The 13304-nt window shown below is 37.5% G+C and overlaps 1 protein-coding gene across 2 annotated transcripts in view; it reads right to left on the bottom strand.

Moving 5' to 3' along the window:
- The window catches only part of PIK3C2A (phosphatidylinositol-4-phosphate 3-kinase catalytic subunit type 2 alpha), a gene marked incomplete at both ends in the record, with an annotated part of 75480 nt that overhangs the window by 30131 nt on the left and 32045 nt on the right, over positions 1–13304 (bottom strand). Inside the window, 5 exons of one of the 2 annotated variants that reach the window (XM_079708575.1) lie at positions 1562–1729; positions 2825–2947; positions 5190–5400; positions 5481–5529; positions 7139–7282. In XM_079708575.1, the coding sequence (XP_079564701.1) occupies positions 1562–1729; positions 2825–2947; positions 5190–5400; positions 5481–5529; positions 7139–7282 (695 nt within the window). The remainder of the gene's footprint in view (positions 1–1561; positions 1730–2824; positions 2948–5189; positions 5401–5480; positions 5530–7138; positions 7283–13304) is intronic. The other variant, XM_079708576.1, reaches the window with a different exon arrangement.

Consider the following 13304-nt stretch of genomic DNA (forward strand, 5'->3'; position numbering starts at 1 on the left):
CAGGTCCCCTGCATTGGCAGGTGGATTCTTAACCATTGCGCCACCAGGGAAGTCCTAATAGCAATTTCTTCAACTGCTTTTATCTAGCCTTTGGCAGTTCAGAATTATGTCAGGTGTCAAATAAAATTTGAGCCCAACAAAAGTTATAGAATAAAAAAATCTTAAACTGCCTCCTCACATATAGGGGGAGTGACTATAAGAAAAGAAAAATGTGTGAATAAATGCTGTATTTAAGTACACAAGAAAAGAATATTTCAAAAACAAAACTTATGAAGTCAGTGTTTCAAACACCACATGATTTTTAAAATGATTACTGGAAATTCAAACTGTGTTTGTCATTTAAGAGGAAAAAGGAAGTAGAACTAGATTAGCAGAATTTTTTAACTCTTACTTTTTAATTGTTTTATTGTAGGTTAAATAGATCAGTTATTAAGTCATTTCCCCAAAACTGTCCCGTGGGACACAATGTTTTAAAAGATGTATTCTAGAACAAAAAAAGTACCATGGTATCAAATAAGTCTGAGAATGGTAATATAGGATAATGTTAAGAACATAGACCCTGGGGCCAAACTGCCTATATTCAAATCCCACTTCTGCCACTTACTAGCTAAGTGCCCAAGGGCAAGGCACTTTGATTCTCCCCTCTGTAAAAAGGGATAATAATAATACCTACTTTCATAGGGTTGTTGTGAGGTATATAAGGCTACGTATACAGCACTCAGACTAATACCCAGCATACAGTAAATGCTACGTATTTGTAATTACAGTAATATTATTATTAAACACAGTAGGCTTCTTGACTGCAGAACTTTAGAGATACTTTAATATGCTAATGTCCATTATCATGCTCCAAAATGTTATCACGTGCTATATCAAACATTCCAAACTTATTCAATTAAGTTTTTTTTCATTTAGGAAAACGCTTGATGGTCTCATGGAACATATTATTACTTAAAACATAAATCAAAATAGTCAGCTGAAAGGCCAGCTACATTATCACGATGGCTATTAGTAGACACAAAGCTCAAAAGGAATTCCTTTAACCCTACGGATCAATAAATTTTGCATACATGTGGGACTTTTGAAGATTAAAGGCCAGGGGTCCATAGCAGTAAGGGTAGATCAGTCAGGTAAAGGGAATAATATGCAGTTGTAGACTCTCTTAAACTGGAGAAGGATGGGGAAGAGATGCAAAGAGGGAAAGTGGAGTTTGTGGGTTTTTTAAAATATATCAAAGGAACTTGTAAGACCACGAGTATTATGTCATAACATAATGCTTTCCATAAATTACAATTAAAGAATGAAATGGCTGCTGCTTTTCTTCTGGAATAGTGAGTGGCAAACAATTCTTTGAATACCCATATAGATATGTTCAAACTATAGCAGTACAACTTTGGTTTCCTCTGTGTCTCTGAAATGACCTCCTTTAATCACATCAGAAAAAATGAGGTAACTCATTATCTCATCACGTACGTCACTGTTCCCCACTCCACTCTCTAGCCAATTCTGATGCTGCAGGTGTGTCCACAGTAACTCACCATTACAACTCAGTAACACTTACCGTTTAAAGTCAAAAAGAGGTAAAGAAACTTTGCCCAAAGCTTCTGGCCCCTTTCTCTGCTTATTAGAATCAGGGGAACTTCCACTGCTCTGATTTAAAATTCCAAAAAGAGTAAGGTGAAGAAGTGATTCTAATGGCAATTGTGATATCTGGATGGGAAAAATGATTCTATGGGGGGAAAATGTATTAATAGAAAAAACAAATTAGATTGAATATGAAGTTTAAGGCTTTAACGAGACTGACAATCTTAGGTATTCTATTTGACTCATCAAATAATCTTTAATCCTGAGTAACCTTTACTTAAGCAGTAAGCTTCGATAACAAATACTATAAAAATCTTAAATAAATTTCATTAAAATTTCAAACACATAACATTTCTCTCTTCAAAAATTTGTTAATGCTTTTACTTAAGACTGACAATGTCAATTTCTAGGCAAAATAATAATCATTTTTACTTCCTTTAGGAAAAGCTAGATGAATGTTTGAGTATTTCTGATTCGAGATTTATGTGTGCACATACATACACAGACAGACATATATGTTTACCAGTGTTTTGTTTTTGTTTTTATTTTTTTTAAATCTGAAAGGACACATAAGGCCAACAGTGGTCACTCTGAGGAGCGATAAGATGGTTAAGAGTTGAAAATAAAGTGACACTTTTCACCTCACATGCATTTTTGTATTATTTGATTGCTTTGACAGATGTGTGCTATTTTTATAATTTAAAAAATAAAAGAAAAATAGGAAACCATTAAATAAATGCATAATAAAAAGTAAAAAGTTCTGCAATTGCCTACTTGTCTAAATAATGAAAGCATTCCCTTAGTTTGAAGACAATATTTTAAAAATATTAACAGTGCAAAATATCATCTTGTACATGGATTTAAGATAATTTTAAAAATCCATTAACCAAGAACTAGGCTTCCTATATACAGTGTTACAGAATAAATACTGAACTAAAGCAATGTTATAAAAAACCATTTTGTAGAATTATACGTAACTTTAACTTGACAAAGCCTAGGAAGAATTGATGGCACCTTCTGCAATTTAACAATATGAAGATTTAAAATAATATTTCAGATTTTTAAATGAGAATTTCAGTCCATTCTATAGAATTGTATCTAGACGAGACTTTAAGATATCAGTAAGAATTTAATGAATTTTAATGGAACTTGTAATTAAAAATGAAAGCTGTATGCATAAATGGATAAAAGTAAAGAACAGGGCATACTGAAAGAATAAAAAGCCAGAAATTTCACTTACAGTTCATCCCATTTAATAAGATAGAAGAAATTCTTATAAGTGCCAACCTTCTTTGATTGAATAGGTTTAAAAAGATCCTTTCCATTGTAAGTCAGGGAACATATCAAGAAGTATTTTTCATAACTGAGAAAAGAAAAGAGATTAATTTAATTTTTATTTGATAATACAAATTAGTTAACTAATCAAATATGTATCATTAGCCATTCTTACCTAAAAGTGACTATTATCTGAAATAATTTGGTTACCATTCACTTGAATTTATGGAAAAACATCTAAAATTTAACTACTGCAAATCCTACAAAAATAGAGGCATAGCAAAGGGAATACCGAAGGGAACATATATCACTAGGTGCCAGTCTAAAGGAGCCATATTGATACCAGCTGGAGAATTTATCTCAATTTTGCACTCAGTTAGTTATTAGCTTTAGATTTTAGTTAAATGACACTGAATAATTCTTCATTTCTAGGTAAATTCTAGGAAGTAACAGTACAAACATTTATCTCCCCTAGGTGCTATTTTCCTTTGCTAAGCCACTAAAATAGAGTCAGTTTAGCATATTAATGGTGCATGGGCCTGACTTGCACTGAGTCAGTCTTCCTAATCTATTAGGAGTCTTCCATCCAAGGGGACAGATGCTATTGTTTTCTTTCACTGGACAGCAATGATTTAGCCCCTAACTGCTACAAGTACAGAGCCGGGTAATATAGTCAGGCAATCTTGTAGGGCAGGAGTTTTAGGTTCAATAAAACTGTATTCTACTAGTACTCTAACTTACTGCTAGGCTTACCCATTAACCATTTTGCTCATACAATCTGTTAATCATTCTAAATATATTTCAAATCTAATCTCACTGCTTCACATAGCTAACTATTTAATTGCTTTTCTCAACCTTCTCCTTTTTTTTTTTGGCCACGCCGCTCAGCTTGCATGATCTTATTTCCCCAACAAGGAATTGAACCCATGCCCTGGGCAATGCAAGCACGGAATCCTAACCACTGGAACCACCAGGGAATTCCCTCAACCTCTTTTTAAATCAGCATTGTATTGGGAGTTCCCTGGTGGGCTAGTGGTTAGGATTCCAAGCTTTCATTGCTGTGGCCCAGGTTCAATCCCTGGTGAGGGAACTGAGATCCCGCAAGCTGTGCGGCGTGGCCAAAAAAAAAAAAAAAAAAAAATCAGCATTGTATTAACTTTCTTTCCATCTTAATTATCACTGTGTTGTTTTCTACTGAATATTTGTTCTCCTCATTAGTGTCCCTAAATTTATTTGTGTGTATACATGTTTTTGTATGGAGCATGTGGACGGTATTATACCTGTAACTATTTAAAAGAATGAAATACGTTTAGAAACCAATAGTATCCATTTAAATGCAAGTTCCAAGAGGGCAAAGATTTTTTGCTGCCTTGTTTACTGCTGAATCCCTAGTACTAAGAACACTGACCACAGATGGTGCTCAGTAAATATTTACTGAATGAATTAATATACCACTTTCAAGTCATTATATTATATATTATCTAATGCTCAGTTTATGTTCTAAAGCAGAATTTATGTTTGGTATCTATAACTAGGCTTTATTTTATAGCTATTTTATATATATATATATATATATATATAGCTATTATAAAACAATTTCATTAAAAATATTCAATTTGGGGGCTTCCCTGGTGGCACAGTGGTTGAGAGTCTGCCTGCCGATGCAGGGGACACGGGTTCGTGCCCCGGTCCAGGAAGTTCCCACATGCCACGGAGCGGCTGGGCCTGTGAGCCATGGCCGCTGAGCCTGCGCGTCCGGAGCCTGTGCTCTGCAACGGGAGAGGCCACAGCAGTGAGAGGCCCGCGTACCGCAAAAAAAAAAAAAAAAAATTCAATTTGGGCTTTTCAGTTTATACTAGTCTTTTCCAAATAAGTTGAAGGTGGCAAATTTTTGGCACTGACAAAAAAATCAAAAAGGAAAAACCAATATTAAAAATTCAATAGAAGAAATATGCTCTTGCATACTTCAAAGTCTAGCAAAGAGTAAACTTTAAACTACTAAAGAGGGGACAAAAGTGTGCTATAGTCCCATTACCGTGGTTCTAAAGGAAAGGCAGAAATAGCAGTCATAAATTGACTAATTTATTAACTAGCATTTGCCCTTGTAAGTTTAAACATATTTTCCTGCCTTTTCTGTATGTAGTGGGGGTGATACTTTTTATTGGAACAGCATCAAACATCTCTATAATTTTTAGGAAAACCACAAGGGTATCTGGTGGATCACGTATCATCCATTTAAATGCCAAGGTAACAGTGGATGCAGACATTTTTCAAGATTAGATTAGCTTCTAGGTGAAGCTATACATATCTTCTTTTAAATAGTTACTTACTTTGATACCCAGTTACTCGAAATTCCATGTGCAGCAAAAATTGTAAACTGGAGCTGTTCCACTGTGGTCCATGCTTCCTTGATGTTCCTGTTACTGTGGGCACAGTCTACAGAACCCCTACCAGAATTTGCATGGAGTCTAAGAAGATCATAAATTGCTGCAGTTAACTGGTCCATGCTTACTTGAACAGGATTTTCAGGATTCAGTGAGCCTAGGTTTAAAGAAATTGTTAATATAATTCTCTGAAAAAGCAACAATTACTCCTAAAATTTAAGGAACTTCAATACATACCTCTAGTTGAACTCTTGCTAGTGACTCCTCCTCCAGACAGTGAAGTCACCTGCTTACATACATACAAATTAGTGAGAAAATCGCCCATGATGTAATATAAAATGTTTACCTTTTATTTCAATACATTTATTAAATTCTATATCAAAGAAATCCTTCATAGGAGAAACTTCCCAAGTGTCCGCAGAATAAAACAATTAAAAAAAGACTGCAAAAAGAAAATGAATATCCCAAATCAAATAAAGAGATGATTTTTAATATGAAGAAAATGCATTTCCATTACTTGCTCTACTATTAGCATGATAAGCATATCCTTGAAGAAACTAAACTCTACTTATTACCATTTAGTGTCTTAAAAAAAGCTCTTATAATTATTTGAATTGAGCTCTCCTTCTACTCTCTGCTCCTTTATCCAGCAAATGAATATAATGAATAGAAGCCTCAGACAACATTAGGACCATGGCAGTTTATCACCTCCAAGAGATTTCAGACATATTTTTTAATTTATAAAAACAAGCACGTAATAAGAAAGGAAAAAACAAACAAACAAAACACAAGAGACCCAAATTTCTATATACCATAAGAATAGGCTCTCTGTGAGAATGAATGGATTAAGCTAGCTCCTGAACATTTGTTGAGGAACATGCCATCAGTATAACTTTCCCTTTCTTTAAATTTATCATGTCTTGTGATCCTTCTCTCATCCTTCCAATCAAAGCTATGAACATCCCTCTGAAAACAGTTAATTAAATCCCCGTGGAAACATCATGGGGAGAACTTTTACTAAATGCAACAGTATGATGTCAAGTGAGGGCTCCTAACCTGGTTGCCTCTGAGGCAATTTAAGTCACTATTACTGAGGCTCCTGGGTCTTTCCAATAGGAAGGAGGTATAGTCCAAAGTACTTCCCCGTTGACAATCATGAACACTTCCATCCAGAGGGAGGGAAATGTTAGCTATTACCATCCAGGTCCTTCAAGCGTAGTATTACCTTAAAACCCCAAACCAACTCATTTTTGCCAGAGTTACTCCTCCACACACAAAAAGTTCAGTTGGGCATCCACCTATTCAGTGTCAACTCTCACAAAGTTCTTCAAGGCAGTCCATCTCCTCTTAGGAATTACCCACCTTACCAAGTAAGTGACCAAATCAGCTCAAAAGTAAAAGCCAAAGTTAAAACGGTAACACTTGGGCTTCCCTGATGGCGCAGTGGTTAAGAATCCCCCTGCCAATGCAGGAGACACGGGTTCAAGCCCTGGTCCGGTTAGATCCCACATGCCACAGAGCAACTAAGCCCGTGCACCACAACTACTGAGCCTGCGCTCTAGAGCCCACGAGCCACTACTACTGAAGCCTGCGTGCCTAGGGCCCGTGCTCTGCAACAAGAGAAACCACCGCAATGAGAAGCCTGCACACCACAACGAAGAGTAGCCCCCGCTCGCCGCAACTAGAGAAAGCCCGCGCGCAGCAAGGAAGACCTGACGCAGCCAATACATACATACATATATATACATAAATAAATAAAATTTATTTTAAAAAAACAAAAAAAAACGGTTAACACTTTGTCTAGCAGTAGCAAAAATCTCCCAGTTTAAGTGATAGATGCTCACTTAAGTACATATTTGCACGTGATAAAATGCTAATTACTAAAAAATACTCACTTCAGCACTTTTACTCCTTGGAAGATTAACTGCTCTCTTCAGCTTCTTTACCGATTCTGTAATGGCAAGAGTCTCCACACCATCTAAAGCACTGCAGATTTTTCTTACAGCTTTAATTACTTGATCTACCACTCTATGCTGGTTCTTTAAAAATAAAAAGTAAAATAAACATAAGTATGTGAAATTTAAAGGATCTATTTCAGAGATGAAGTAAAAATCCAGACATTTTAGATGTGCCTAAGAACAGATATCCTTTACTCTTTTGTGATGAAAAAGAAAAGAAACAAGATAGCTTTTCAATTACATAAGTTACTTTGAAATAGGAAAAAAGCAGGCCTGGTTAATTTTCACTTTGCCTGTACAATTATTCATATGCAAATGCCTTTAATTTCTTATTAGAATCAGAAGCAAAAGCAATAAATCACTAACAAATTATGAAATCACTTTAAAAAGCTAGAGTTCTTTTTAATTTTCATTTGGGAATAATTTCCACATTAAAAACATCAACACTTCTCGCTCTCCTGAAAAAATGTGGTATCAAAAACCAGGTTGTAGGGCTTCCCTGGTGGCGCAGTGGTTGAGAGTCCGCCTGCCGATGCAGGGGACATGGGTTCGTGCCCCGGTCCGGGAAGATCCCACATGCCGCGGAGCGGCTGGGCCCGTGAGCCATGGCTGCTGAGCCTGCGCGTCCAGAGCCTGTGCTCCGCGGCGGGAGAGGCCACAGCAGTGAGAGGCCCGCGTAACGCAAAAAAAAAAAAAAAAAAAAAAACCAGGTTGTAAAGCAGAAACTAATTTTAAAAAAATGCAAACAAACAAAAAAACAAAACCAGGTTGTTCAGAGACTGGTCACAAATTAATAACACTGGGCAACAGTTACTAAAAGTGAGTCAAATTTCAGCATCATTTGCATCTATACAACCATCACTTTCTAAGTCTTGTCTGATGAAAAAACTTCCATGAGGACAATCCCTCCTTACTATTCAACCACAGCTCATTTCACCATGATTCATAAGTATACATGTACAAATATATTATAAAATAATTTACCTGATGAGGATGATTCAAAAATCCTTCTCCACTCCCCCATCATCATTTTAAAGTACATATCTCATTAAGAAACAAAAACATTCTTATATAATGAATTAATTCATCAAATATTTACACCAAACTTAAATGCCAAGTACTGTTAGAATAGGCTGAAACTCAGTACTGTACCATCCCTTAAACATTTAAAATTTTCCACCTTTGAGGCTTGGCTACCATAAACCAAATGTTCTCTTCATCTTCACGCGTAAATGAAACCACCTCATTTTCTCAAATACCCAATTACCTTGCAGTCCTCAGATCCTGAAGGTCCCAATTTTTGCTTACTTGACTTGTATATTTTTGCTCTTCCACCTTCATGCAAAAACCTTTCCAGTTTTGAGGCTCATGCCATTCTCCTATACTATTCTCCATCATTTTTTATATGCCAGTTATCAATTTATTGTCTATCAGTTCCAAATCCACCCTTCTTTGCTCTACTTTGTGATACTAGAAGTTGACCTTACAAACATTTCTCCTTTGCCAGCTAGCACAATGTTAGGTTTTGTCAATAGAGGGCACTGAAAGGACACTCAAAGGCAATAACAGCAGGAAGGTACTTCTCATCAGGGTTCCAGTCCTCTATTTTTAAATTCAGTATGGAAGCCCAGTGGTCCTCAACAACCCGCTCCAGCTGTACCCTCAAGCCATGCTCCTCCAATCTGACAGCTCTACCAAATTTCTTTGCCATAGGCAACTTATGTGTTCCTGTGATAGCCACACCCTCTTCAAAGAGGCCAAATTTCAGCTTGGGGCTGAGGGAGAGGCTCTATCATAAGTCCTCAAAGTTCCTTCACTATCCACACTGCTCCTCAACGTAGAATTGATAATTGCGTTTCTTTGCACCTGTTACTTCTGGACCCCTCAGAGCAAGGCTGGCACTTTTTTAAGGCCTGACAGCAAATGTTTTAGGCTCTGTGGGTCAAACAGTGTGTCACAATTCAACTCTGCATGAAAACAAACAGATAACATAAATGAATGAGTAAGGCTGTGTTCCAATAAAACTTTATTTACAAAAATGGGCCAGATTTGTCATGTGAGCCATAATGTGCCAACTCCTGCTTTAGTCCTCTTTTACCCCTTATAGTAATTACCTTTTACTAATTAACAATTCTTTAAATTTCCCTGTTCAAAAAACTACTATAGTTTCTGTTGCCTGACTTGGCCCCTGACTAACTGATCTGCCTTGCCACTGACATGTGGCCACTTCCCCTACTACATGCCTTATTTTTGCTCTGGACATTTATCTCTATATTCTATAAGAAGCCTCAGTTACATAAATGTCCATGTGGGGCTTCCATGGTGGTGCAGTGGTTGGGAGTCCTCCTGCCAATGCAGGGGACATGGGTTCGGGCCCTGGTCTGGGAAGATCCCACATGCCACGGAGCAACTAAGCCGTGAGCCACAACTACTGAGCCCTTGTGCCACAACTACTGAAGCCCGTGCGCCTGGAGCCCGTGCTCTGCAACAGGAGAGGCCACCGCCGTGAGAGGCCCGTGCACGGCAACGAAGAGTGGCCCCCCGCTCACCGCAACTATAGAGGGCCCACGCGCAGCAACGAAGACCCAACACAGCCAAAAAAACTGTCCATGTGGAAAATTCACAGCATCTTCAACCCCATAATTGTACCCTATCAGAATCTTAACCACAAGACCATATTCTGATCACAATCTCCTTTGCTTCCAGCCCTCACACCCTCATTCTGACCAAACCTGTTCTCTGAGCTCAGAGACTTCTCTGCTTCTTCTACCAGGCAGCTAGTTCTTCTAAAGAAAATCTCACAACCATAAAGATCCAACAGTCTTCAATTTCAGCAGGCATCTGCATGCCATTTAACATTCCTTTTACAAGCCCTTGGTCAGCTCTCTTTCCCATTCCCCTTAGAAGATGAAGCCAACCATTATTCCTTGCCTCAAAACCCCTACTTGCCACCCTAACTTCATTTTAGTGAAATAAATTAACATCTTATCCCTAGAAAACTAAGACCAGGAGGAATCAAAACTTTGCAACTTCCTGACCTCTCCCATAAACCTACCTAAGAGATATCAAGACATACATCCACACAAAGACTTATACATGAATGTTTATAACAGCATTATTCATAATAATCAAAAACTACAAACATTCAAAATGTCAGTTATTGGGTAACTGGATAAATAAAATGTGGTATATCCATAAAATGGAAGTATTCAGCAATAAAAAAAAAATTGTGGATACATACTACATGGACAGAGCTTAAGAACAGTATGCTATGTAAAAGAAATCACATGTAAAAGATTACATAAGGTATGATTCCATTTTTGCCTCCATTAAAGGCATATCTACTGAGACAGGAACCAGATCAGTAGTGGTTTGGGGCTGAGGATGGGAATGGGGAATGACTGGAAAGTAGTACACGGAAACTTTTGAGAGTGATGAAAATATCCTAAAAGTGGACTGTAGTGACAATTATACAACTCTATGCATTTGCTAAAAGAATCATTGAATTGTACACATCCAATGGGTAAATTTTATAGTATATAAATTATACCTCAATAAAGCTATATAAAATATGGGGAATAAATATGATAGAGAGTCACTACTATTTCTGATAAGATGGTCAGTGAAGAGCTCTCTGATGAGACAACATTTGAGCGCAGACATTAATAAACTGAAAGGGTAAGTCATGCAAGTATCTGGGGAAAGAGCATTAAAAGGAGGGATAAGCACAAGGGTCCCAGCTGGGGAGCATCCCTGCAGATCAGCTAGAACAAAGGAAGAAAGGGGTAGGAAGCCGGATCAGAGAGGTAGTGGGTCAGAATGTGTAGGGCCTTGAAGCAACAATTAGGGATTTGAATTTTACTGACTGAGATGGTAAACAGTATTTTGAACAAAAGAGTGGCATGATTTAATATTTTTAAGGGTTTATAAATTTTATTAATCTTTTCAAAGAACCATCTTTTGGCTTTGATTTTCTCTTATTTTACATTTGCTTTCTGTGATTATATTCTTTTTTTTTTTTTTTTTTTTTTTGCGGTATGCGGGCCTCTCACTGTTGTGGCCTCTCCCGCTGTGGAGCACAGGCTCCGGACGCGCAGGCTCAGCGGCCATGGCACACGGGCCCAGCCGCTCCGCGGCATGTGGGATCTTCCCGGACTGGGGCACGAACCCGTGTCCCCTGCATCGGCAGGCGGACTCTCAACCACTGCGCCACCAGGGAAGCCCTATATTCATTTTTTAAAATAATTTTTAAATTTTGGAACAATTTTAGATTCACAGAAAAGTTGCAAGAATAGTGAAGAGAGTTCTCACTCAACATTAAAGGAAACTGGGTTAAGTAACTTCTTACATAACCATGTTAAATTTGTCAAAACTAAAACATTAACACTCATTAAATTACTATTACCTAAACTGCAGGCTTTCTTCAGATTTCACCAGTTTTTCCACTAATGTATTTTTCCTCTTCTAAGATACAATCCAGGATACCACATTGCATTTAGTGATTTATTTTTAAAAGATAATTTCGGTTGCCTATTGAAGACAGGCTATAGAAGGACAGGTAGAAGCTGGAAGACCAGTAAGGAACTGCTGTTAACTACTATAGCTGACCAGGAGTATAGTTTTGGTAGTGATGAAGGGTGGTCACATTCTGAATGTATTTTCGAGGCAGAGCGGACAGGAATGAGACTGCATATGGGATGTGAAATATCTTTTTCTTGAGAAATAAAATATGACTACAAGATTTTGGCCTGAGCAAATGGAAGGACAGAGTTGCCATTTATTAAGAAGGGGAAGACTGATGAATAGATATGAAGGGTAGCATAAAAATTCAGGTTCATATATCTTAAATTTGAGATGTCAGACATTCATATAAAAAATATCAAGTAACAGACATTTGAATCTGAAGTGATGATCAACATATGTAGGGTATTTAAGGACATGAGATTAAATGAGATCACCTATGATGTGAATAGAGAGAGAAGAAAAGAGGTCCTAGAACTGAGCACCCTGGGCATTCTAATGTTACACAGGTCAGGAAGATAAGGAGATCATAAGGAGCTCCAAAGCCACAAGTAAGAGTGAAAACGGAGCAGACACTGGAAGTAGGAGAACCAAGAATGTGGTATCCCAGAAGCCATGTGAGTGTTTCAAGAAGGAAGAAACGATCAACTCTATCAAACACAACAGAACAGTTGAGAAAAAGAAAGACTAAGAACTTATTACTGGAATCATGATCATTGAAGTCCTTGATGATCTTAAGTGCAGTTTCAGAGACCCATTGAGAATGAAAGCCTGGTTGGAGTGGGTTCATAAGAGAATGAGAAGAGAGGAAGTGTAAGCAGAAAAAACAGATTAACTTTCAAGTTTTGCTATAAGGAGAATAGAGAAGTAGGGTGATTGCTGCAGGGGGATGTGGATTTTTTGTTTTATTTTAAGATGGGAGTATACCCATGTCTCCATCCTTGAACTTTTTTTTTTTCTCTACCTGCAGTGGTTTTCTTGGTGATCTCATCCAGTTTTATGGCTGCAAAATATTTATATTCTGATGATTCCCCAGTTTATTATCTCCAGCCTGGATCTCCTCCATTAAATTCCAGACATATCCAACTGCCTACTCAATATCACTACTTGGATGAATAATAGTCATCTCAAACATAATGTTCAAAACTGAGCTCAGATCTTCCCCACAAACCTGTTCTTCTCTCAGTTTTCTACATCTCACTAAAAGCAACTCCAAATTTCCAAATGCTCAGGTAGAAAACCTTGGAATTATGCTTCTCTCTCTCTCTCATGCTCCACATCCAATCTATTGGTAAATCCTCCTAGCATTAACTTCAAAATTATCACAGAATTCAACCCCGTCTCATCACTTCTGGTCCAAGCCATCATTCTCTCTCCTGTGACTAGCAAAAAATCTTCCTCATTGATTTGTTTCCACTCTTGCCCCCTTCCTCACTCTATTCTAGCCTAGCAGACCTTATATATACCAGGCACACTTCTCCCCCAGATAACCAGGTAGCTTCTTCCTCTCCTTCTCCAGTTCTTTACTCAAGTTCATTTTCTCAATGAGGCCTTCTCTGATTACCTTATTTGAAATTGCAAC

The sequence above is a fragment of the Hyperoodon ampullatus genome (assembly GCF_949752795.1).
Source record: "Hyperoodon ampullatus genome assembly, chromosome: 7".
Taxonomy (NCBI): domain Eukaryota; kingdom Metazoa; phylum Chordata; class Mammalia; order Artiodactyla; family Ziphiidae; genus Hyperoodon; species Hyperoodon ampullatus.